A 24,924-nucleotide genomic window follows, 5' to 3' on the forward strand; every position below is an offset into this window, starting at 1 on the left:
GAGAGTTCTCGCTCTGTCTGCAAACACACGTTCAGTCCTCCTTGTATGAAAGTTCTGTTTTCTGTGCTTCAGAAGCTTTCCTGTTTGTTGCCAGTTTCATTTTTCTAGCAGAATGGAGCTTGCCTGGGAGAGTTTCACTACTTCACATCAATATGAAAATATCCCAAGTACAGCCTCCCTTACTGCTGTTTTTCCCCCAACCATTCCAAGTTTAGTTTTGCAACCAATGTGGAGAGAAATCAAAATAATGTGGTGGAATAAGGAAGTTACTTAAAGTGATTCTGTGTCAATTAAGTTTGGACAAAGAGTCCATAATTTACCCAGTTCACCCTTCTAGGTGAATGTTATTTGCAGAATCATGGGATAATTTTGTACTTCTTTTTATTTTTTAGATGCAGCTGCTAAGTTTTTCATTTAGCTTGTGTATTTTTTTCAAATTCAAGGATTACAGAGCAACACATTGGGACAAGGGATGCATCTTCATCCTATATCCTTATTGTTTCCTCTGTTTTCAGGAAATCACGAGTACCTTTGTCACTGCCAGGCAGGATGTTGTCAGATATTATGGTGCATAATTTGGCTTTTCAAAGTGTCAGTTAATGTCTCTTTAAGTAGGTCAGCTAAACAAGCGTGAAATTACAGCTATATAAACACAGACACCAGGTGCTTCTGCCTTCTCCCCTGATCTTCTCCAATTTGTGATTTACTGCCTGTTTAAAAGCAAGACAAAAAAATTAAAGCACATACCTTCTAGTTGAAATTTTATTTTGTTATGTGACCTATTTTAAAATGACACTTTTTAACACTGTACTTATTTCAGTCTTCTTATTGTGTTCTTAGGGATTTAATGCAATCTTGTCAATTCTTGGTTTGTCACCTTGTTTTGCGAAGCTGCTGGTACATGAGTCATTTGACACAGTCATTTTCTACCAGATGTCTATGTGTTTCACTGACCAGCGAGATCGACAGGTATCTTCTCTCTTTTGACAGTACCACAGCTAAAAAATTTTGGTCTTTTTTTTTTTTGTCCTGACTTTGATTGTTTGTCTTCCCATTCAGTTTCAAAGCCTGTGTTGTAAATGTTTTGCTAAAATAGCTGAAAATGATGATTTAAAAAATATGATGCTGGAAAAAGCATGCATTGAGCACAATAGTATTATGGCTGAATGTTTACTTCTGCTGGGAGCTGATGTTAATAAGAAGACAAAGACAAACTCTTTGATCTATCAGGTAATATATGGAAAAAATCGTAGTTTTACAGCTTTAAAATCTGTGCTTTTGAGTTCCTTTCTCTTTTCATGTAAACTTACATTTGACAGAACACAGCAGTAATGCCCAGTGCAATCTAACTGTGACCTGTGCTGTTGACCATTGCTAATCACAGTGACTTCAGGCTCAGTCTGATGTTCATTGAACTCCCTTCATTTTATTGAAGATCATAGGGTCACTGTCATCTAGAATGTGCCCACGCTGCCAGTTCAGTTGTGGTTCAAGTTCACTTTAAAATCCATGCTTTCTTATTGTTTATTCTGGTCACATGCAAACCTGAGTTAGCCTTAGCTTTGGAGTATTTTTGAGGAAGAAGACTTCAGCTCAAGTGAGTTTTGCAAACTCACAGTCATTTTTTTTTCTGAACTAATAAGGCATAGATGGCATCAAGCCCATTAGAGCCCAGTCCATGAACTGATATTCCAAATTCAGCTCTTTCCAAGCTCTGTGAGGCCAAAGTATAGATGGACCAGCAGGTAGCACTGTGCATAGATAGGTTTCAGTATACTTAGTCCCACTCTGTTCCAGGCCTGCAAAGAAGACTTTGCCCAAAATGGCTATCCTGGGATGATGGATTTTTTTTTTTTTTTACTTTGTGTTGTACTTAAAGATGAATATAGTTATCAGGTTTTGTGATGATTTAACTGTTCTGGTTAGACTTCTGACTTTTTTTCAACACAGCTAAAGTAATATAACACCTTGGAATGCCTGCAGTCATACTAGCTGCAAAGAGCTTTATCCAGAGAGTGGCCACATCCAGAGCATCAACTATCTGAAATGCATTGGTATCTTAAATAAGGATGTAGGCAAACATCACATTTGCATTCAGGCATGCCAATGGAGAGGCTGTTCCCACCTTCTTATAAGTGCCTCTTGGTAAATGTGACTGCCCTTAAAAAACTTTTTGAGAAACACTTCTTAATTTTGCGTCAGTGTCAGTTTTAACCGGTCTGAGATAACCCCACCAGTACTGCCTGAAGTGAATTAGGAAGTGTCTTCTGCTGGCAGAGCTGGCTGGGCGATAAAGCCCAGCTGAGTTTGGAACTGATTATCCATCCATGGAGTCTGAGGTAGGCAAATCAGTGTTAGCAAACCACAGTGGAAATACTGAAGTAACTGAAAATATTCCTAAAAATTATTTGTAATATTCACAATCAACACTGCTCTGTGTAGCAAAGCAGGCCGAGAGATTGGAAGGAGTAAAGCTGACTGAAGACAGTGGGCCTGAGGTCCGTAGCACTATGCAAGGCTTGAATCTATCTCACCACTGTTGGCAGTTCATCTGATGACATAGCAAAATAACTCCTAAGTGTTTTTATTCCACTGAACAGATAACTAAATGGAGTTGCCATAGAACGCATGCAATCACCAATAACCATACATAAATTGGCATTCATTTTTGCATGGAAATTGTGTGCACTCATGGCAGAAATTACAATTGCAGAACTCAGGCATTTGTTATATTTTAGGCAAAGACTGCAGGAAAATGAGAGTTGGTGCTTGGGTGTCTTAGGCAGGCATATGCTCTGAGGGGTGAGGAATTGTATAATTGAAAAAGAGACATGACCCTAAACATACGGTGAATCTGAGTTTGAAACAAGTCTCTTAATGCAGTTAGCTGTTGTTTGAGTGCCTCACATAAACTTTTAAAATTGCTTTTCTCTTGTTAGGTTTGTGAGAAAGGAAATAATCCTAAATTGGTGGAATTGCTATTAGCCAACGGTGCTCGAGAGCAGGATGTTCGAAGTGCTTTAACCATCAGTATAAAGAGAGGAGATAGCCAGATCATCAGCTTGCTCCTAAAGAAGCTTAGCCTTGATGTTGCCAACAGCAGCATTTGTCTTGGAGGGTTTGGTATTGGGAGACTAGAACCTTCCTGGCTCATTCCTTTGTTCCCAGATAAACTTACTCCATTAAGAAAACAAAGTGAGTATAATAGAATTTGTTATATGAAATGTGTTAATATCTCTTGATGGTACTATATAAGTGTTTTAGATCAAGACCTTCAGTTGGGGATCTCTTCATAGCATTCAGCTGGTTATAGAAAGACTGCCAAACCTTGAAAATAAAACAAGTTATTTCTGTTACCTTTTTAAAGCTATTTGGATTTCTTGGAGAATATGCTATCTTTTTTGTTTCCTGTGCATACAGATGCAGGTTCTGCACTAGCGAGAATGGTGCTTAAATTCCAGATGAAGAATATTTCAGATGATAGATCAAGAGCCTCTTCTGATCTAAACTTCTCTGAAGATGGAGCGGATAAAAACTATGATTGGAATTTCATTTCTGACCCATTAGTGGACAGTGTTTTTCCTCTGAGTGATGACATTGATAGTGAAGGTAATTGGTTCTTTTTTCTTTTTTCTTTTTATAATCCCAATGTAGTGTACCAAACCATAGCTATTAATTCCTTCAAAGTAGTTAGACAATTGTAAGACTATAAGCTGAGGAGTAAATAGCACACATAAAAACTCGTAAATCAGTTGTTTATTTGTATTTGAGATAAAAGACTTCCCTTGAAAAAAATACTTTTGCATATAATTTATATAGCATATATATATATATATCTTGAATACAAAAATCTAAACTTTAGTTTGCAGTAACATTGGAAAATAGTTTATGTTGAGTAAGAGTGTGCTTTATCTACAGAATTAGGACCTTAAAGTATTTTATTCAGTTATCCATTCAGAATTAGTTCTTCATGCATTGAGTTTCTTACAAAGAGAGAGAGTGGGATTCATCCAACCAGATTTAGATACTGAGTATTTTCATGTCTGTTTCTGAGCAGTTCTTGTCTGCTGCCTTTAGAGTCAACAGCAAAAAGCAAGTTCTTCAAGAGCACAGTTTGTCTCATCATGAAGTCAGGTGAATTGTGGTCTGGAAATCCCTATACCGTGGGTTTTCTGTCAATTGCACACAACTAAGTCTGGTACAGAGGACTATATTGTTAACAAATAAAGGCAGTGAAATAAGCCTTATCCCAAAGATATCTAATGGATCAGAAAGTGTAAATGACAAGTGTGTGTTCAGTTGAACATAATTCTTGGTTAGGAAATCTGAATGCCTTTAACTTACAGAAAAGACCATTTCTGTCTATAGTATCAGTAACCAAATAATAACAGTGAGTGGCATTAATTTACAATATGTCTTTTGCTTGCTCAGATGTCATTATTGTTTTAGGACTGTTGGATACTTAAAATAATCACAGATTAAGAATTTGAATTTCAGAATCAGGGAATCCTAAGGATTTTTTTGTTCTTTTTTGTTCTTTTCCATAACATCATTCAGCACTCATTCTTGTAAGACTTTAGCATGGACATGTCATACTGATAGGTACTATTTGTTGTCCCACACTGAAAAGTTGTTAGGTCATTTATAAATTATTATTAAAATGTAGGCTTTGCTAACAGGAGTGATTTTAGGAGTTTTAAAAGTAGCTTTGAGAGGAGGAACACTAAATAAGTCCAGATAACCCTGAATCACCAAAGCCAGAGTGGTATTTGATTATTCATTTTCAATAAATATGGAAGTGCAAATTTATCTATTAAAAAGCAGACTTTTTCTATTTTAAAAAGTTATTTATGCTACAATAGCACAAAGACATGTTACAAAACATGCAGAATAATACCAACCTGCTGCAAATTTTAAATGATAAAGCATCAGTGTACCAAGCTGCAGGTCATATTTGGAACATGTCAGGTTAGCACGGCCCATGTACTCTAATAAAACATGTTGACAACATTCTTGGCCTATTGCACACACAATTAACCAGTGAGATTCTGCTAATATTGATGCTTTTGACATGTATCTCTCCTTTGTATGCCAGCATCTATATCACAGTTGAATTCTGAGCCTCATCTTAAAGTATGTTTTCTTAATTATTTGTCCTCCTGTGTTGCTGTTTTGTACTAGGAAGTGAAGGTTCACTTTTCACAAAAAAGAAGTCCAATTCCATTGCAGTCGCTGATTTATATTTTAGGGAAATGGCATTTCAAAGAGGTTCTCCTACTTTACCACGACATTCCTACTCCGTGGTAAGTCCGATCCTTATTCATTCCAGGCCTTATATAAGTCCATCTGTGTTGCTTACTGCGAAATTATTAATAATCAAGTGTTACAAAAGGTCATGTAGCCATATGGGCTCTTGTCTCCACTTGTTGCCACTTAGTATTTCCTTCAATTGCTGTGCAATTACTGTGCTCCAGATCGCTGTAAAGATGAGAGTTTATTTCAGAAAAAAAATATTATCAGTAAAAAGTACACATTCTTGTGAATTGCTCAGATTTCCAGTCTGATCTTGAAATGCAGACACAGAAACTGTACACCTGTTCACAAAAACTTAACTACCCTTTCGTGAAGCTGATCTCCAGAGTATCAATGAAGAGAGACTGATTCCTTAAGAGGACAGAAGAGGACAAATTGGTGGCTTCAAAGTCAAGTTCCTTTGAAAGGAGCTTCTCTCTTCCCACTGACTATAAAGGGAAGTTGGAGAGACTGGCTTCCCTAGACAAAGTTATTTTTTTTTTTTTTAATACTCTATTCCATCCTGTTTCCACTCTTGTGAAAGTCATTTTAGGTTGCTAAAGATGCACTATTTCCATTGCACTTTGAACTTAATTTTCTTTCATATTGCATGGATCAGTAGGTTTTATAAAGAGGAGACCTATTGTTATTTTTAGTTGAAATGTACAGTTTCCTTTGGAAAACTTCCTTTCTGGAAGTTCTGATAAAAAGAAACCACAGTAAGAAGAAATTTACTGAATTCAGATAATTTTAGATATCTGCATATGTCCATAACTGGTTTTCGTTCTCTTTTGGGATTTTCCAGGGACCTGGCTCAGATTATGAACCATTAATGAAACAAAGAAGAAAATTCCTGCCTTCAGATGAATCCCCCAGTAAGTAAACTACACCATTTAACATATATAACAGATTTTTTCATCCTTAATAAGCTTTCACAAGCATAGCATGCGAAGACTGTGGTCAGATTATATGTCTGTTTACAAAGAGGAGGATACATTTTAAAATACTACAGTGGAGTACAAATAATGCATATACAGTGTATTCTTTTTTCCTGGGCTTCACAAATAATTTATGTAGAATTAAACAGGCAATGAAATTTCATTATTGCCTTCATTAGCTTTCCAAAGCTACATCTGTTGTGCAGTGCATAAGTGTCTATCTCTTCCCTACTGTCACATAAATTTCTGTCTCTTAATAGAAGTCTTCGCGGACTCGGATCTTAACGAGTATGCAAACATTCACTGCTTTCTGCATCTTTAGATCCCAAGTTGATTAATCTTAATTTTAATTACATGATAAATTTAATAATGTTATTTTTCCCATGTTTTTGTTTTAATAGAAGGCATCTCAAAATTTTCACCACATATGAGACCATCAGACAGTCTTTCCTCATTGATCTCAGAGAAAGAATATATTAAATCACTTGATCTTTCATCAAATGAGCTGGAGAACATTGATGCCATCAGCCAGAATAGCTGCCTATCAAGTCATCTGGAACATCTCGAGAAACTGGAGCTCCACCAAAATGCTCTTACAAACATTCCAGAACAACTGTGTGATGTAATTCTGCATAATTTTATGTAATACAAATTGAGATTAGTTATAATAAATTACTCGTCTCTAACAATGTACCAATAACAATACTACTCATGAATATGTGTGTATATTTTTGCATGCTTCATACATGCACTCAGCTTTCATTCAGTGGATTTATGTTCAGCTAGACATAAAAGTATTTTCACAGAACAGTTTTAAATAATTTACTGCAGAGAACTGCTTTAGAATGTGTTACGTTGAGTAGCATAATAACATAAATAGAAGCAAGAGCTACATGCAATTCATATGCGTTAAATTTTATGAAACTGAGCTTATGAATTTTGAAGAATGTTTTATATTTTATTCTGTAATAGAAATTGTAATGGTTACATTGCTATGATTGCTATTTTCTGCTATTTTTCCTGGACAGGAAAATATACATAAATTAATAAATTGTATAAAATATAACCCAATTTAAAATGTATAAATTCGTATTTTCATTCAACTTTTTAAAAACTAATTATCCTTTTCTTTCAGAACTTGAAATGCTTGACTTACTTGGATTTGCACAGTAACCGATTTACTTCTTTTCCAACATATTTACTGAAAATGAATTGTATTGCAAATCTTGATATCTCTCGAAATGACATTGGACCTTCCTTTGTTTTGGATCCATATCTCAGATGTCCAACTCTAAAACAACTTAATCTTTCATACAATCAACTGGTGTGCATTCCTGAATTTCTTACAAATGTTGCTGAAAACCTGGAACAGCTATTGCTAGAAGGGTGAGTAGCATTAGTAAATGGACTGTAGCATAACAAACATAACAGAAAATATTATATTTGTCATCCAGAATGATGACTGTTATGGCATGGAAAGGATTGTTTAGTCAGCAGTGGAACTCTGACATCATCTTCCAAATGTGTAAATTCCTACAATTTTCAGTGTTGTATTACAAAGCACATGAGAATGTCTGTGGGCCTTGATAGAATCTGATAGCATTGCAGTTTCAGTAACATCCTAAAAATTATTTAGTACAGCATTTTCTGCTGCCACACGATTCATTCACAGGACTGTCCATGTTGTCTAACATATTCAACTAGGTTTTCTGTGTGCAGGATACAGTTTCCACAATATTTCATATTCACCAAAGGTTTTTTGGAAGTAGTATTCATGGAGTTGCATTTATTGGTCTAGATATGTTTTAAATGACAGGAGCAGAGAAAATGTGTTATTTTTTTGTTTGCCAACACTTTTTATCATATTTGTGAGATAATATATACCTATATGAAATTCTTAAGAATGCAATTATTGATAGCTCTGTAAACTGCAGATACTGTCTCGTTCATCTCCTATAATTTATTTTAAATAAGATGGTGATATTTTTTGCACAGAATAAAGATAACAGCATACATAACTAAAGCAAGCAGTGTTAAGTATGTGAATCAAATTTACAAAAGCAATATTTTAAATTCAGTATCCTCTTGCATTTCTTCATAACCTTTATTTTGAATTTTATTAGCAATATTACCCTTGCTAAACAGTGCAGCATGGTTCTTTTATCTCTGTATTTTCAGGATCTTTCTGACCTTGTTCTTCCCAGAATACACTGTTTGTACTTTATATACTCATCCTGAATTGTATCCCCTATATGGAATTCCTTTTTTCTTTTTTTTTTTAGATTGTCATTCTGTGATTGTAATCCTGCAGACCCATATCTTTAGCAAACAGAACTACTCAGAAATGCAACAGTCCTCTTTCTGTGGGATTGAGCTGCAGTATATAATCAAGAAATGATATCTTGTAGTACATTCTGATACTTGCTTTCCAAATTAATTAAAACAACCTTAATAACAGTCATGTTATCCCATGTTGCCGCAGGTACCAGTGTTTTTGCAGACTGCTCAGTCTTTATCTATATAAAAGTCTTATTTTTGGTTTACCAGTGTAAGGGTAGCATTGTCAGATCAATACTCTTTACTTTCACTTTTTAGCTAATAGTTTATAAATTGAACATGGCTTATTTTTTTCTTGTTATCACAGAAACAAAATTCCATGTTTGTGTTCACCCATATGCTTGAAAGAACTGAAAAGTTTAAACATTAGTAAGAACAATATTTCATCCCTTGCTGAGAATGTCTTCATGGGCTGTACAAAACTAGAACAGCTCAACGCCAGGATGAATGCGTTGAGTAAGTATTGTTGAGTAAGTACGTACTTAATGGTAAGTATCTGTGACAATAGGATCCACTTTCTAGAAACAATTCCAGGTCACAAAATTCCTCAGCCACCAGCATTTGGAGTCTTGGAAGAACAGAAAAGGAAAGTCCCACATACGCTTGTCCTTGTTTATACAGTTCCCTAAGCATCAGCTTTTGATCACTGAAGCGGTATACTTCCAGCGGGGCTTGAGGGACGTTTGATCTGACTTGGCATAATACATCTTGTTTTTACGTTTATAGTGGATGCTATAAAAATGGTGAGTGAACCTGAGATTGTACATACGGTTGGGGAAGGTTCAAGGCAGAGGAAGTTGTTCGAAGTTAGCTTGCAAATATAGTACTAATACAGGTTTAAAACTATACTGAAATACATATTACACAAGCACCCTGGCTTGTAACAGAAGTAGTGTGCCCAGCAGGACTAGGGAAGTTATCCTTCCCCTGTATTCAGCACTGGTGAGGCCACACCTTGAGTACTCTGTTCAGTTTTGGGCCCCTCACTACAAAAAGGACATTGAGGTGCTGGAGGATGTCCAGTGAAGAGCAGTAAAGCTGGTGAGGGGTCTGGAGCACAAGTCTTATGAGAAGTGGCTGAGGGACCTGAAGTTGTTTAGCCTGGAGAAAAAGAGACTGAGGGGAGACCTTATCGCTCTCTACAACTACTTGAAAGGAGGTTGTAGCGAGGTGAGTGTTGGTCTGTTCTCCCAAGTAACAAGTGATAGGATGAAAGGTGCATTCAAGTTGCACCAGAGGAGTTTTAGATTGGATATTAGTATGAATTTTTTCACCGAGAAGGTTGTCAAGCATGGGAACTGGCTGCCCAGGGAAGCAGTGGAGTCACTGTCCCTGGGGGTCTTTAAAAAACAGGTAGTTGTGGCACTTAGGGACATGGTTTAGTGGTGGACTTGGCAGTGTTAGGTTTATGGTTGGCCTTGATGATCTTAAAGGTCTTCTCCAACCTAAATGATTCTATGATTGTAAGTATTGACACACTACATCCAGCATTGTCTTCTGAATAAGATAGAATGTTTGATTCACTTGCCTGGATGCAGGTGTTGTTTGAGATGCTTTGAGATACTTGTCTTGGCTTACAGCTCCTGGTCCAGAAAAAGCCAGTCTTCTGTAGCTCCGTCTCCAAGCAATGTGCAGATAGCTCCTGTACCACAGGGCAGATCACCTCGACTAGAATCCAGTTTTTAAGCAATTGAATTGACTGCAGCATGTGTTTCAGTGGCTTAGCATATTTTATGCAAAGGTGTCAAAATGAATTTAGCCATGAAAAATACAAATTACATAAATGAGATTTTGGTGATACTGCAGGAGTTCATAAGTTACTGTAAGAACTTATTTCTGTCCTCAAGACGTAAAATCTTCCATTTAAAAAGTATTGTCACAGTATTTCAGAAGGTAGCTCTTATACCTGCATTAAACACAGCTGAACCATTACAGTCATTTTTATATGCATAAGAACCACCACTCACTGGAGAAATTACGGCAATGTTTATGTATGCTATCAATACAGTAAAGTGCAAGTAGAATTATTTCAGTTTACTGCCAATATGAAATGAAGTGTAATAGTATGTAATGTGACAAAAGGATTATACATTAACTCTGTTCTCTGTTTCTCGTTTTCTGAGTTTTAAGTAAGCGTTAAAAAAAAAGATTTAGATTCTGCCTCTGGTAGCTTGTACAAAGACCTGTGTATAGAATATGATCAACTGACCTCTTAGTCTCTCTTTGACTTTAGAAAATTCCAGACCTTTAAAAATAATTTAAACAGTTCTGAAAGTAATAGAATTAACCTCTTTTTTCTGCTCTAGAATTAATACCTGACTTGTCATCCAGCATAACAAGCTTAAAATTATCCCAAAATCATTTTATTAATGTTCCAGAAGCAATTCTTCTTCTACCACAGTAAGTTACTATTTTATTTATTGAAGTTAATGTCAAGTTCTTGATTAAGAAAATGTACTGTCAGGACCTTTATCAAGCAGAAAATTTGGCATATTTTACTGATTTTCAGGAAATCCTCTCTAACAGGTTAAATCCAAAACTTAGTAGCTTTTAACTGAAGACAGATCAGCCACATTCTTCATGATTTTGTGAAATTCTGTTCCTCAAATTCATATACCTGTTACTGAAAATGTATTGCTTGACTGCTGAAGCTGACTATTCTTGCTGAGAAGACCAGAATGAATTTATTATTTTCTTGAAACCAACAGTAAAAACTGGCAATTTTTTCTTCTCAAGAAGTTCTGCAGACTTTGCACAAGGCTGCTGAGATTAGTTTTTCACTTCCAAAATATCACAAGATATTTATTTTCAAACAATGACTCTTCCTCTAGATGGAATTGTGTTAAGGATGCATGTGACATTTATTTTGCTATATCTTCAGAGCATTACTCATGTGAAAATCAGACTTCTGCTTTTTTTAAGTTCCTGACTTAACATGTCACTAGAATCATATTGTGAAAGGAGTGCTTGGAAGGGATGATTGGATTAGTTATCTGACAGCTGTGGGTAGATGTGAGTGCTGATGGCGCCACAGGGAGGGCAGATGCACGGATTTCTGAACTTGCATTAATCAGATTTACATGGAGCACATCATTATTAACATAATATTACACCGTTTCAGCATGCTGACCTTGATATTCACAGCGGCAAATTTAATGGATGTATTGAAAAAGGTGTAGCTTTCACGTTCTACATCTCCCAGCACAGGCAAATCAAGAAGTTGCATGGACTTTTTTGCTGGCTTCATGTTTCACAGATATAAACAGCGTATTTGTCCAGCAGTTGACTTACAGTAATGAAATGTTCTTTTTTATATAGTTCTTATATAGTTCTTATATAGTTCTTAAACTGTATAATTTATGCACATGCATATATTTGCAAACATATATTCACAGAAACTTTCTGATGAAAGTGAGGTGTCCATACCATCTGAGGTTAGTGTCCTAAGTTAGGAGCAAGAGGGAGACCAGTTGAGATCACCTAGTGAGGCTCCATAGTTTATAAGTGGAATTCTGGGTTTCAGAACGTTCATAATACCAGGAAGTTCCCCATTGCTTTATTTTTTTTTATTTTAAATTTATAAAACAACACATGAAAACACATATTAGTATTATGTTAGATTGCAATTAGGTTTTTAAATACATTTATTCTAGTAAGTTAGACATTGCATGTAACAGTGTACTCCATGGTCCTTCACTCAACTTTAACTGGAATCCTGAGCTAAACTCTGTTTTCTGTTAGCTGGCTATAAATGTGTATTAACTGCTGTTTACAGTTTAATTACTGAATATTTGCAATACAGGAGTGTGAACCATATTTATCTGTGTCTTCTACTAATCTGAACAGAGCCATGCAAGTCTGCAAATCATAAAAAAAAGAAGGAAGTGGGCTATTACCACAATATGTACGCTTATTTACGATGATCCTTTAATTTACTGTCTGAAACATACACGCACAGTACAGTGTAGATGTTTATTTTCATAAGCAGGCAATTTCATTCACAGACAAATACACTGAAAGAGTATTGTCCTGAATCAGTCATACGTATTTTCTTATATTTTCTTCTGAGGTAATGAAGACCGACTTAATATGTCATCTTAATTACTTTTGCTCATTGTAGTGACTGTCTATCTTCTTCTGTCTTCATTCCTGTCAGAAAACTGTCTGTATTGATATCCGTTCATTTATTAAAAATTAATGCAGTTCCAGTTAATTTAAGTTGGTTTTAGTTTTTATTTGCTAACCTCTCTTTTTTATTTTTATGTCTTTAGTTTGCGATCAGTAGATCTAAGCCAAAACAAGATCATAAGCCTGCCTGGACCAATGCACTGGAAATCATTAAACTTAAGGGAACTGTTATTTAATCATAATCAAATTGATGTCTTGGACTTGAGTGAAAAGGCATGTGCATGGTCTAGGCTAGAAAAGCTACACCTGTCCCACAACAAGTTAAAGGAGGTAAAGTGTAAGATTCTACCTACAATTAAATCACTCTTCAGTTGAATGCAGTTTTTCAGTTTTCATTTGATTTTCATGTCACCTTTCATATCATTTAAATTCTATTAGTAAAATGTATGTAAGTGCAAATAGTACTTCCTGTGAATGAAAATCACCGTATTAAGCTTTTCTGTCTGGAATGTGTCATGTAATCAGTTTGTATACTGAATTCATTATGAGGTCCTTTGTCTATTAGTGTTTGATATTAGGCCTATTTATTAAAAAAAAGTTAAACTACAGCAGTAAAAATAATACCTAGTTTTGTTAAATATTTGCTAAATATTCATCCTCATGGTTTTGTTTTTGGGGTTTTTTTTAACATTTAATTGCCCATTAAATGTTCTTTTACTTAGATTCCTCCTCAGATTGGCTTCCTAGAGAACTTGACTTCTCTGGATGTAAGTTACAATCCCGATTTGAGATTCTTTCCAGATGAAATGGGAAGGCTGTCCAAAATCTGGGATCTTCCTTTGGAAGGACTCCATCTTAATTTAGACTTCAAACATGTGGGATGCAAAGCCAGAGACATTATCAGGTTTGTTGCCATATTGTTCTTGAATATTCTTGTTTTGCTTTCTTGAGATATAGAAAACAACATATCCATTTGAAAAGACATGCTGATTTCTCATATGAAATCCAGCATGCTACTCTGTGGAAGGTATCATATCAACACACACAGATATAATAGATTATAGTGATTTAGACTATAATAGTATTACTTCCTGAATTTGGTGCTTCTATAAGCAATGCTATAAGTGGTGCTTACCAGTTATTTCTGATCTGTTTCTTGTTTTCCCAAGTACGTTGCACAGTTCACATTTTTGGGTAGAAAAAATAACACATTCTGAATTAGGCTTTAACTTTCAAATCAGAAGTTAGAATAGACTGTTAAAATCCTACTAAAATCAAACAGATATTGAAAATTTGAAGAAAATTGTATGGTTTTAGATTTTTCCTTGGTCCTGAGTTCTGTTGGTATTTTTCTTTATTATACACTTCTGTGAGTTCTGCAAACTTTTTTATACCAGATTTCTTCAACAACGACTGAAGAAGGCTGTACCTTATAACAGAATGAAGCTCATGATTGTTGGAAACACTGGCAGTGGGAAAACTACACTGCTACAACAACTAATGAGATGCAAACGAACCGAATTGGGCTTTCCAAAAGCTACAGTAGGCATTGATGTAAAAGACTGGATCATTCAAGGGAAAGGCAAAATGAAGAAAGAGCTTATATTAAATGTGTGGGATTTTGGAGGTATTTCAAAAGTTTATTGTCCTTTGCTATTGTCTTTTCTAACACCTTAATTTATTACTTATTCTTAGATTCTGTGAGTTGTGGACAGCAGAATCATGCAAACGTAGACCTAAAGTCAAGTGACCACTTACAAATTAGTGAATTCTGTAAACTGGCAGCTAATCCCTCAAATTTAATATAAAACCTCAGGAATTTTTTATCACCAAATGTGGTCTGACCACTCATTTCAACCATAGCACTTGAACTGGCATTTGAGAATAGTAAGAAACTGCTTGTAACCACCAGAAGAATCATCCTCCACTCAGCCCTGTTTCTCCTTTTTATAGTCTGGGTCCCTCTCTATGATATCACTGTTTCGTAAAGTCACAGAAAACAAAGCAATTTGGGGTAGTCTTTGAACTTTGGGCTTTTGGAAAACTTTCTAAGTCTGGGGGACTCCACAAGCACTTCTAAGATTCAGAGGTATTTTATGCTATAGAAAAGTTGTTTTTAAACATTGGTCTATGATCATTTACATACAGTCTCTATCACAATGGATAAGCACGGAAGACCAGCATTGAAGCTGAATGTTCAGCTTCAGTTGGGATTTTAAGTGCTTAATCATGTGAATTTAGGAGTCTTATTTTGAAGTTGCTGAAAGGACAGGAGAAAGGGAGGGAAGAAGGAAGGAGGAGTGAGGGAGAAATGCAGTGTTTGAATTTTAAAAGAATCGTGACCTTTCAAGTTGTCTTTACAGCAACCATGTTTACCCAGTTCTTTTATTTTCCACTTCTTGATCTAAAACTAGCTTACATATGTCAACACTACACTTCAGTCAATGAGGTACTGCAGAGTACCTACCTAAAATTCATAGTTAGTACAGGTTTTCTGTCATTTTAGATAACTTTCTGTAAGCATTAATTTCATTTGTGGATTAGTGATCTGAGAATAAGTGTTCTGCTGCCTTTTTATGATCTGAAGATGTTCAACGAGGGAGGTACTAATCAGTGGTAATTTCTTATCATTAGGACAAGAAGAGTTCTACAGTACCCATCCTCATTTTATGACCCAAAGAGCCTTATATCTTGCTGTTTATGATCTCAGCAAAGGACAAGCAGAGGTGGATGCCATGAAGCCGTGGCTTTTTAACATCAAGGTAAGCCACAGCTATGTTCAGAGTGGAATTCCACTTTCCAGGGAGCTGCTGGTGAACAGCAAATTAACCACAAATATTTTTAGAGAGGGAGAGAGGAAAAAAGCTCTTCAGCAAATAAAGAATATGAAGCAAGAGCTGAAATATATCATGTACTGGATATGAAAATATTTGGAGACATACAAAGACATGAGCAGCACCATTTTTTGCTTAAAATTGTGTAGAGTGATACACAGAAGAATAGGTTGTATGTTCTGTCAATATTTTGAATTGACTGATAAAACCAAGATATTATTAAGGGGATGATGAGTTAAACCTACTTTGTCTTTTACACCATTGTAAATTCTGGGTTAATCAGAATTTGACTAATTTAAAAGTGATTAGATGCAGGTTTGAAGTCATGCTGTTGAGTGCATGCTTAGCATCCTATTGTTAACAGAAATTACTCCAGGACTATGGTAGGGATGTTGGTCTGAGAATCTGTCTATATGTTTTTATTTTGCTCTTAGTGTTTTATTTTCATTTGTTGGAATCACCCCATGGTGAGCATTACTTGTCTTTTCCTTTTGCATGATGGTTAGCCATGGCTGGGCAATGCAATGACAAAGATTTTCTATACTGATCCTGTTTGTTAAAGTTGTCTTTTTCACTCTTTTCACCTTGAGCAGTGATACTGGACAGAGGATTGCAGTCAGTTCAGTGTTCATGAAGACCATTTCTGATATGTTCTCTTCTGTTATGCACTTGTTGGTGTCTCATTGCAGCACTGTCCCAATCACTACCAGCACAGTGCTCTTTGCTTTTCCATTTTGTTGGGTGTTTTTAATTAAAAATACAGTTATCCCTCTGTTTTAAAGACAATGTTAAGTATGAAATCCAGATCTACACTGCTTCCTTTTAGAAAAAACTGATTTTTAAATATTTCTATTTTGAAATAGAGTGTTCTTTGTATGTTAAAAACTGTTTCCTATTTATAGGATGGTGCATTTTTACCCAGTCAAGGCTATTATATGGGATTGCAGTTTAAACTTGCTCTGAATAAAGACATGAAATAGTATTTTGGATTTTGAACTTATGTAAAAGAGGTATACATCAAAAGGGAGATACACTTGCTTTTTTCATTGTAGGGATTGTTTTGGCCAAGTTGCTCACATTTTATGTGGATATAAAACAATAACATCAACATTGACTATTGAGTTAATCAATTGTGTGGATCTTACTAACAGGCTCGAGCTTCAACATCCCCCGTCATTCTTGTTGGCACTCATTTAGATGTTTCTGATGAAATGCAACGTAAGGCCTGCATGAGTAAAATTACAAAAGAGCTATTGAATAAGCGAGGCTTCCCAGCAATCCAAGATTATCACTTTGTGAATGCTACAGAAGAATCCGATTCCATTATGAGACTTCGGAAAATCATAATAAAGGAGAGTCTTCACTTCAAGGTAAACTACGTACTGTTTGTAGTGTTGATAACATCCTAGCTTTAGTTAAGTAAATAGATTTTACAACATGAAATAACGCATGGTTAAATACATTTTTAGAGTGATAGCAAACTCATCTTGCTTTCTATAAAATGTCACACAGAGAAAATTACTGAAGGAGAATCACCAGGTTGGTTTTCATTTCATTTTCTACCAAAAAAATCAACTTATTAAAAATCTCAACTAAGAGGTGTCATTTTTTTTTATTCATTTGCCTATCGTGTTGTGTTAACCTGAGTTGTATGACATTGTTCATATAGGGAATATTTTCCTTTTACTTCAAAAACAAAGATTCTCTTTGAAATGTCTTCTCTGAAGAACATTTTTTATTTATGTACATGTAATACGGAAATTTTTCCGTATTTTCTTCTTTGAGTATTCATTTATAGAAAGACATTCATATTATAATGCTGAAAGAAAAACTAGTTATATCTACCTTTCGGAAGCCATGTTAATCAATAGAGTGTTCTTGTTCCTTCTTGCTGCTACTATTGAGTGGATATACCCACCTTACATCTTAGTTTTGTTGTCTGCATTTCACATGAATAAATTAATACATTTAAGATTATTATTTTTATTAATTATACAGATCAGAGATCAACCAGTGGTTGGTCAGCTAATTCCTGACAGCTACCTGGAGCTGGAGAAGAGAATTTTGCTGGAACGTAAAAATGTCCCAGTTGAGTTTCCTGTGATTGATCAGAAACGCTTACTGGAACTGGTGCAAGAAAGCCAGTTACAATTGGATGAAAATGAACTCCCTCATGCAATTCACTTTCTGAATGAATCAGGTAAAATATTATCTTCAGTGTACATTTGTTACACTTGTTACATTTGTTAGCACTTCATTGCAAATCTGCAGCAGAGAGACCTGTATGCTTTTTTAAATCCCACACAATGTTGCCACAAAGCATTTAGCTGAAATGCTTAAGCTTGGGTAACATGGAATTCCATGATATAAAGGATCACTGCTGTAACAATTTGTATCTCTTACTCCTCCTTGAAAACACTGTACTTGCTGGTTGGACAACTCAGTTTCTGAAGAAAGATGCAACTGCTTTAATAGCTTGAATAGAATATGTAGGTATATATATGTAACAACGTATCTCAGTGTTGTAGAGACTTCCTAAGTTCAAATAATAAACCACACAGGGCGTAGCTGCTTGGCAAAAAACCAAGTCAGATTACAAATCTAACAGAACATATGAAAATAAAGGTAAATCTGAACAAACCATGATTGCATTCTAGTCTCCTGAGATATTGAGATATAAATTTAATAGCTTTTTTTATTTATGCTTTTATTCAAATTGCTTATGTCAAGTCACGCAAGAAAAACAACTCAAAGTGGGGTTTTTTACTTTGCTTAATACAGAGCTTGAGAGATGCATTGCTAATTACAATACTCTTTGTGCAGGTGTACTCCTTCATTTTCAAGACCCAGCACTACAACTAAGAGATCTGTATTTTGTAGATCCTAAGTGGCTATGTAAAATCATGGCACAGGTTAGAGTCTGATTATTTTTGTATCTACATTCATGAAACTTTTTCTCCATCTGAAAGTGCTGTAACATATCAGTGATTCTTCTTCACCGTTTCTTTGCTATTTCATGATCTAGAATTGTCTCGGCCCCAGACTGATTAACCTGGCTCCTTCAGTTTCCTTTGCTTTCTAGAGTACTGTCTGTCTCAGTTGTTAAATGTTCTTATGCTGTAACGTCCAGTATCACTTAAACTGCACCTGAGACAAGAATACATGTAGAATAGAAAAACCCCATGGATGCAAAGTAATCCTGCAATATGATACAATAGGTTGAGATGAAAGCTGGAACTTTGGATTAAAGTAGTAAGAATGGGGGAAAAAAGGTCATTGTATGCATGGTACTGATGGCAGAGAAAAGTGGGTGATACCGATTCACGTGTGGGGATGACTGTTTAAGTTAAACCATCATTGAAATGTTGATCTAGAAAAACTCTCAATTTTTTTTTTATATATTCAGATTTCCTGACCTCTGAAACTATACCTTTCATTCAGTGCAGGAAATGGGATGGCAAAATATTAATTTGAGCCTTTAAATCTGGTGGGATTAAGAGAGAGAAAAGACCTGTAAGATAGCAACACAGTGAAAGCTACTGAAGAATGGTAGCACACAAGTGGCTTGGACAGGTTAAATTTTTTCACTGCTATCTTCTTGCTGGCTAGCAGTATGGAAATGTTTGGCTTCACTGTGAAATGGAGTCCATTTTTCCCCTTAAATAATAGGCTACCAAATATTTCAGGGAACAAAGCTCATCAGGAAAATGGAATCTAATGATGACTGTATATCTGAAATTGTTTTACTTTTTTGACAGATTCTGACAGTGAAAGTGGAAGGCTTTTCTAAATATCCTAAGGGAATTGTAAAGCGTTCAGATGTGGAAAAATTCCTTTTAAAGAAGAGCAAGTTTCCTAAGATCTACATGTCACAATACTTTAAGCTTCTGGAAAAGTTTCAGATTGCTTTGCCATTAGGAGAGGATCAACTACTAATACCAAGCAGGTAAGCAAAGAGCTAAACCCCCATATGGCAGCCATAGAGATCAATCAAAATAAAAACCTGGCAGCAGGCTAACTAGTTTAAAAAATATAGCAATTGGTTATGTGAAAGCATTATATGTGCTTAGTACAGTACATTTTAGTAAATGCTTTTGGGGATGTGTGAAGATGACCTTATAGCAGATAAAGCTTACATCCTATTAGCATGGTGGGTAAATGGAATCTATAGATGATAAAATGCTTTATGAGGATAATATTTCTTTTACAGTTACCGTGCTTTGAGTCTGCAGCAGGAAGATCGTAATTTAGCTTTACATCGTGGTGTGGCAGCATTACAGATATTTATTGCAATATAAAAGATAACCATGAATCTCTATAGCCTGTTTGCTTCGAGTGAGAACCACAGTCAGGTTACTCAGAGGCAATAACTCCTCCAAACAGTCTAGTTATCAAATGTGGTTACAAAAAAGTGGTGTGAATTTGGATGCAGTCTTTTTTGCTTTATCTGAAGCAGGTAACAGTTTCTCTGCTTCAGTTACAGATTTCCCCAACGTGTTTAATGATGCTTATGTTGCGTAATGGAGAGAGTGTTGCATGGTTGCGTTGATTAGTGTGTCTACCCTCTTTAAAGTCCTGAGATAGGAAGATTTTACCTGAATGTCTTACCTGCCTTACATGTGCCTCAAGTTTTTCTCACATTTACAGTCAATATCTAATGATAGTGAGATTCTGTTGGGTTTAATTTACAGGAGAACTTCACTGAAGCACAAGCAAGCAGAATAAGCAAATGCACTGTCTGCTTGCTGATCATTTGAATCATTCATTCATTAATAAATAATACATTTTACATAATAAATAATGTATGTCATCAGACAGTTTGTATGAAGTACATCATTAAATACTGTCTAATATTTTGATTCTTTCAGTTTGTCTGATCACAGACCTGTTATAGAGCTTCCCCACTGTGAAAATTCAGAGATTATCATCAGGCTTTATGAGATGCCATACTTTCCGATGGGATTTTGGTCCAGGCTGATCAACAGGTTGCTTGAAATATCACCTTACATGCTGTCAGGAAGAGGTACAAATCTTTATCTTCAAAAGCAATAGTGAGTGTGTTGGCTTTGAATGCCAACACCTGCACGTTAGAGCTCTAATTCCCAACATTGTTTTACTTCAGCTAATTTCTGGCCGCTTCACAAATGTGAGAGAAAGAACAGTGGTCATTTATGTAACTTAGAAATATCCAGGAACAGATAGTGCCTGATCTTTACAATGGTGTGCAAAAGAAAGTGAAGGTTGTAAGCAGCCTATTTCTCTCTTTTGCAAGCTAGAGATGGAGGAAATCCTTATATTTATGCCATATTGCCACTCACTTCTACAAAGAGTACAGGAAAGAATATGTCTTCTGCACAGAAAAACAAACTCCTTTTCCTCAGGTTCATTGATTCTCCCTTTATGAAAGTCTGAGAACTTTGCTTTAATGAGAAGGTGGGGAGGGTCTTTAATTTTTTCCAGTAATTCCATGCTTTGACATGAGATCTGTCTGCTTGTTGTGTTTTAGCCCAGCAAGTGGCTAAATACTGCACAGTCACTCACTCACTGCTCACTGCAATCTCATCCATCTTTGGTTTTTTAATGTGTGGTTTATGAATACTAGTGACAACTAAGGCATGAAAATATGCGTTGCTAGTGCTCTACAAATATGATTTATGACTGCCTGCTGTCCTGGCATTCAGTTTCTCATGAGCATAGAATTCTAGTCACATCTTGCTATTTCATGAGTGTGTAATACAGGAAAAATTTGAATTACTGTCTGTTTCTCGTATGTTACACAAGATATTCTGTGTTTGAACCTGAATGTACCTAAGCATTTCTGTAATCCCTACATACATCACCTGCTACATGACTTACCATCTGATTAAATATTTGGTCTGTGGATATGCCTTATAGATCTGAACACCAGTTGACATATAGTCAGCTTTTCTGGGGCTTCCCTGCAAAGTTGTAGCCTTTATTTTGTTTGTTACTTGCGTAGGCATAAACCTATAATCTTAATGAAATTTTTTTAAGTACCATGAATTATTAAAAATATTTCTAAATATGACCTTCATATTGGAGACCAGATTTTTAATCTAATTTTGTATTTCCTAGAGCGAGCTCTTCGTCCTAATAGAATGTATTGGAGACAAGGCATCTACCTGAATTGGTCTCCTGAAGCTTATTGTCTGGTGGAATCAGCAGTATTTGACAACAACCCAGACAGTTTTTTGAAAATTACAGCACCTTCTTGCAGAAAAGGTTAATTATTCCTGAGCCTGATTTTTGCTCCAGTTTGATTGCAGCTTGGCATTTTGGTTTGTTGTGCTTTTGCCTTTGGAATGTAGAGTTTAGCTTTGAAATTACAAGTATGGCGGTTTGAGGCTCTAATTTCCTTCATTTGCTTTCCTACAGGTTGCATCCTTTTGGGGCAAGTTGTGGATCACATAGATTCTCTTATGGAAGAATGGTTTCCAGGTTTGCTGGATATAGATGTGTGTGGTGAAGGAGAAACACTGCTGAAGAAATGGGCTCTGTACAGCTTTCAGGACGGTGAAGAACACCAAAAAATACTACTTGATGAATTACTTAAAAAAGCTGAAGAAGGTATATATTTATGTCATTTGACCTATATAGAGATTACACCTGTATTTAGGTAAATATTATACGACATCCCCTTTAAAACATTTGGGTACTTCACATTATTTTTAAATGTTTCTTTTCTGTAAGAAAAAATTGCAGTATAAGTCAAAAGCAACTTGTTCTTTTTTATGTAAGAGAAGTGTGTAGAAGTATAGAATATGGGACTGATTGCAGCTACTTTGTATAGTCATGTATAAATGGCAATAATGAAAATAATCCTTTTGTCATTATGTTGATAATGCAACTTCATTTGTGGAATTGAATCCGTAGTAAAACTAATACTAGATCTTTTGGTTGGACCACGTACAACAGTAGTTTTTAAAAGGTGATGTTCAGGATGACATTCTACATACTAACAGAGTTCTTCTTATAGGCAGAAAAATAATCTCTTGGTTAGTTTGGTGGTGTTACATAGCAACAGTTGCTATCATATTTGATTGGTACATATATAGAACTTTGAAAATACTTAAACATGTAAGATATATTAAGTTGAATGGCAACCTTAATTAGTGTTTTGTTCCATATATATATATGTATGAGTGTGTGCGTACGTTGATATACACACACATGAGAATTTGATTGTAGGTACATCGATCAGATGCACTCACAGAAATCCATGTACCTTTTATACCTTTCAGTACCTTTTGAATGATGACTACCTTTTTTTTTTTATAAATTGTCTCTTTTTTTTTGTAGGTGACCTTTTGGTAAATCCAGATCAACCAAGACATACCATTCCAATAGCTCAGATTGCTCCTGATCTGATTCTGGCTGATTTGCCTAGAAATATTATGTTGAACAATGATGACCTGGAATTTGATGAAGCTCCTGAATTTCTCTTGGGTGAGCATTACTTTGTAAGGCTTTTTTTACAGAGTTTCTGTAAACAGATCTATTGAACATATGGAACACATATGTTAGAGATTTCTTTTCTGTGGAAATGTATTTTTCAGCGTATTCTGAATTTCATGTTACTCAGTTACGAATTTTCCATTAACTTGTATGCTTGGACACTGGTTTTTATGTGTTTAGATTACTGATCATAAAGCTTAACACAGTAGATAATCCACGCATTTTAAAATTGGACTTTTTCAGCTATCTTTTGATAAATGGTTGATATCGCTTTGGTTTTAATATTCTTTCTCATTTTATTGTTGAAAAGGTGATGGTGGGTTTGGATCTGTGTACCGTGCATCTTATGGTGGAGAAGAGGTTGCTGTAAAGATCTTCAATAAACATACTTCCCTCAGGCTCCTAAGACAAGTAAGAAATAGTGCCTTTTTTTCTGTAGTGCTGCTCTTGGAATACCAGCCCTAGTGCAGAGCTTAAAAAGCTTAAGTAAATTGCAACAGAGCTACAGAGGTTATGCTATTTGCAGTATTTCACCTGATTTTACAATTTACAGGAACTTGCAGTGCTTTGTCATCTCCATCACCCCAGTTTAGTGTCTCTGCTGGCTGCTGCAATCCGTCCCCGGATGCTGGTGATGGAATTGGCCCTTAAAGGATCTCTCGATCGTTTGCTTCAACAAGACAATGCAAGTTTAACCAGGACGCTCCAGCACAGGATAGCTCTACATGTAGCTGATGGCTTAAGGTAAATGTGACTTCTGTGTTGCTGTAAAAACAGGGTACAGCTGCAAGTAGGATATACTGTAAATGAAAAGCTTCTATGTTCTTATATCTTAAGCAGAATATTCCCTGTGTCGGACAAATGCTTGTATTTTTATGATCGATTAGCTGATATATAACACAACTTTTGTTATCTGTGTTTTCTCTGCTAACAAGTGGCGCTCATATAAGTAGAGAAATAGCAAGACCTCTGGGTGGAATTTCTATGTTGCTGTTGATTTCATATTAAAATGTCAAAGAAATTAATTTAATGCATTTTTAAAGTTATGAAAGTCCATGAATGTCCTCAGGAGCTATTGAAGTGTGACTGTAAAATGACAAAACCTGCAAAGGAGCTCGAGGACCAATGAAACTTAAACTTCTAAGATGCAGTTTTCAAACTGCCAGTGACAATTCAGATAAGACTTGGTACTAAAATACCGCAACGTGTATGTGCCAGTAAATAGTATTTCAGAACAAATCTGAAGTCAGTATTCAGTAAGGTGGTGGTGTCATGTTTGACATTTTTAACACAATATTTAACTTCTGAAAGTACGATTTACTGTTGTGGGAATAATGAAACGAGTGTGTATGTGTAGGTGCATCCCTCAATTAGGAATACTTTCAGTAAATACTTCTTTGATTAACAGGTACCTGCATTCAGCAATGATCATCTACCGTGATTTAAAGCCTCACAATGTGTTGCTCTTTACCCTATATCCCAACTCAGCTGTTATTGCAAAAATAGCTGACTATGGCATTGCCCAGTATTGTTGCCGAATGGGAATAAAAACCTCTGAAGGCACACCAGGTATGGAAAAATGCTTTGTTTTACAGTGTATTATGTGGAAAAAATAGCTAAGATGGTTTTTTTTATTAGTCTCTAAGAAATAATGCAAATCTATACTCCAGTCAAAATAATGAAATACAGTCCTAATTGTATTACAAGTTGTGATGCCAGATTTGTACCTCTTGACCTTTCTTCCTATTCATGTTTTAACCCCTTTTAATAAAATCAAGGAGTATACTAAAGGTTTAAAAAGTGAACAAATCAAATTACATGCTTTCATTACAATGTTTTACTGTCTTGATTTAGTATGATTATTGTGATACTGAAAATATACTGCTAAAGTTATCTGTTTTAATTTTCAGTAATGCATA

The 24,924-nt window shown here is 35.5% G+C and overlaps 1 protein-coding gene across 1 annotated transcript in view; it reads left to right on the top strand.

Moving 5' to 3' along the window:
• The window catches only part of LRRK2 (leucine-rich repeat kinase 2), a gene marked incomplete at both ends in the record, with an annotated part of 50,556 nt that extends 25,982 nt beyond the window's left edge, over positions 1 to 24,574 (top strand). The window contains 25 exons of the mRNA XM_010186146.1: positions 841 to 969; positions 1,060 to 1,230; positions 2,940 to 3,195; positions 3,421 to 3,609; positions 5,182 to 5,303; positions 6,098 to 6,167; positions 6,632 to 6,852; positions 7,366 to 7,616; positions 8,875 to 9,023; positions 10,874 to 10,967; positions 12,839 to 13,025; positions 13,418 to 13,599; positions 14,093 to 14,322; positions 15,330 to 15,457; positions 16,681 to 16,899; positions 17,528 to 17,729; positions 18,353 to 18,441; positions 19,288 to 19,475; positions 20,398 to 20,552; positions 21,626 to 21,772; positions 21,926 to 22,117; positions 22,850 to 22,996; positions 23,316 to 23,416; positions 23,559 to 23,749; positions 24,414 to 24,574. Of these exons, the coding sequence (XP_010184448.1) occupies positions 841 to 969; positions 1,060 to 1,230; positions 2,940 to 3,195; positions 3,421 to 3,609; positions 5,182 to 5,303; positions 6,098 to 6,167; positions 6,632 to 6,852; positions 7,366 to 7,616; positions 8,875 to 9,023; positions 10,874 to 10,967; positions 12,839 to 13,025; positions 13,418 to 13,599; positions 14,093 to 14,322; positions 15,330 to 15,457; positions 16,681 to 16,899; positions 17,528 to 17,729; positions 18,353 to 18,441; positions 19,288 to 19,475; positions 20,398 to 20,552; positions 21,626 to 21,772; positions 21,926 to 22,117; positions 22,850 to 22,996; positions 23,316 to 23,416; positions 23,559 to 23,749; positions 24,414 to 24,574 (4,171 nt within the window). The remainder of the gene's footprint in view (positions 1 to 840; positions 970 to 1,059; positions 1,231 to 2,939; positions 3,196 to 3,420; positions 3,610 to 5,181; positions 5,304 to 6,097; positions 6,168 to 6,631; positions 6,853 to 7,365; positions 7,617 to 8,874; positions 9,024 to 10,873; positions 10,968 to 12,838; positions 13,026 to 13,417; positions 13,600 to 14,092; positions 14,323 to 15,329; positions 15,458 to 16,680; positions 16,900 to 17,527; positions 17,730 to 18,352; positions 18,442 to 19,287; positions 19,476 to 20,397; positions 20,553 to 21,625; positions 21,773 to 21,925; positions 22,118 to 22,849; positions 22,997 to 23,315; positions 23,417 to 23,558; positions 23,750 to 24,413) is intronic.
• Between the last annotated feature and the right edge of the window lie 350 nt (positions 24,575 to 24,924).

This window comes from Mesitornis unicolor, unplaced genomic scaffold, assembly GCF_000695765.1.
Source record: "Mesitornis unicolor isolate BGI_N332 unplaced genomic scaffold, ASM69576v1 scaffold41486, whole genome shotgun sequence".
NCBI lineage: Eukaryota > Metazoa > Chordata > Aves > Mesitornithiformes > Mesitornithidae > Mesitornis > Mesitornis unicolor.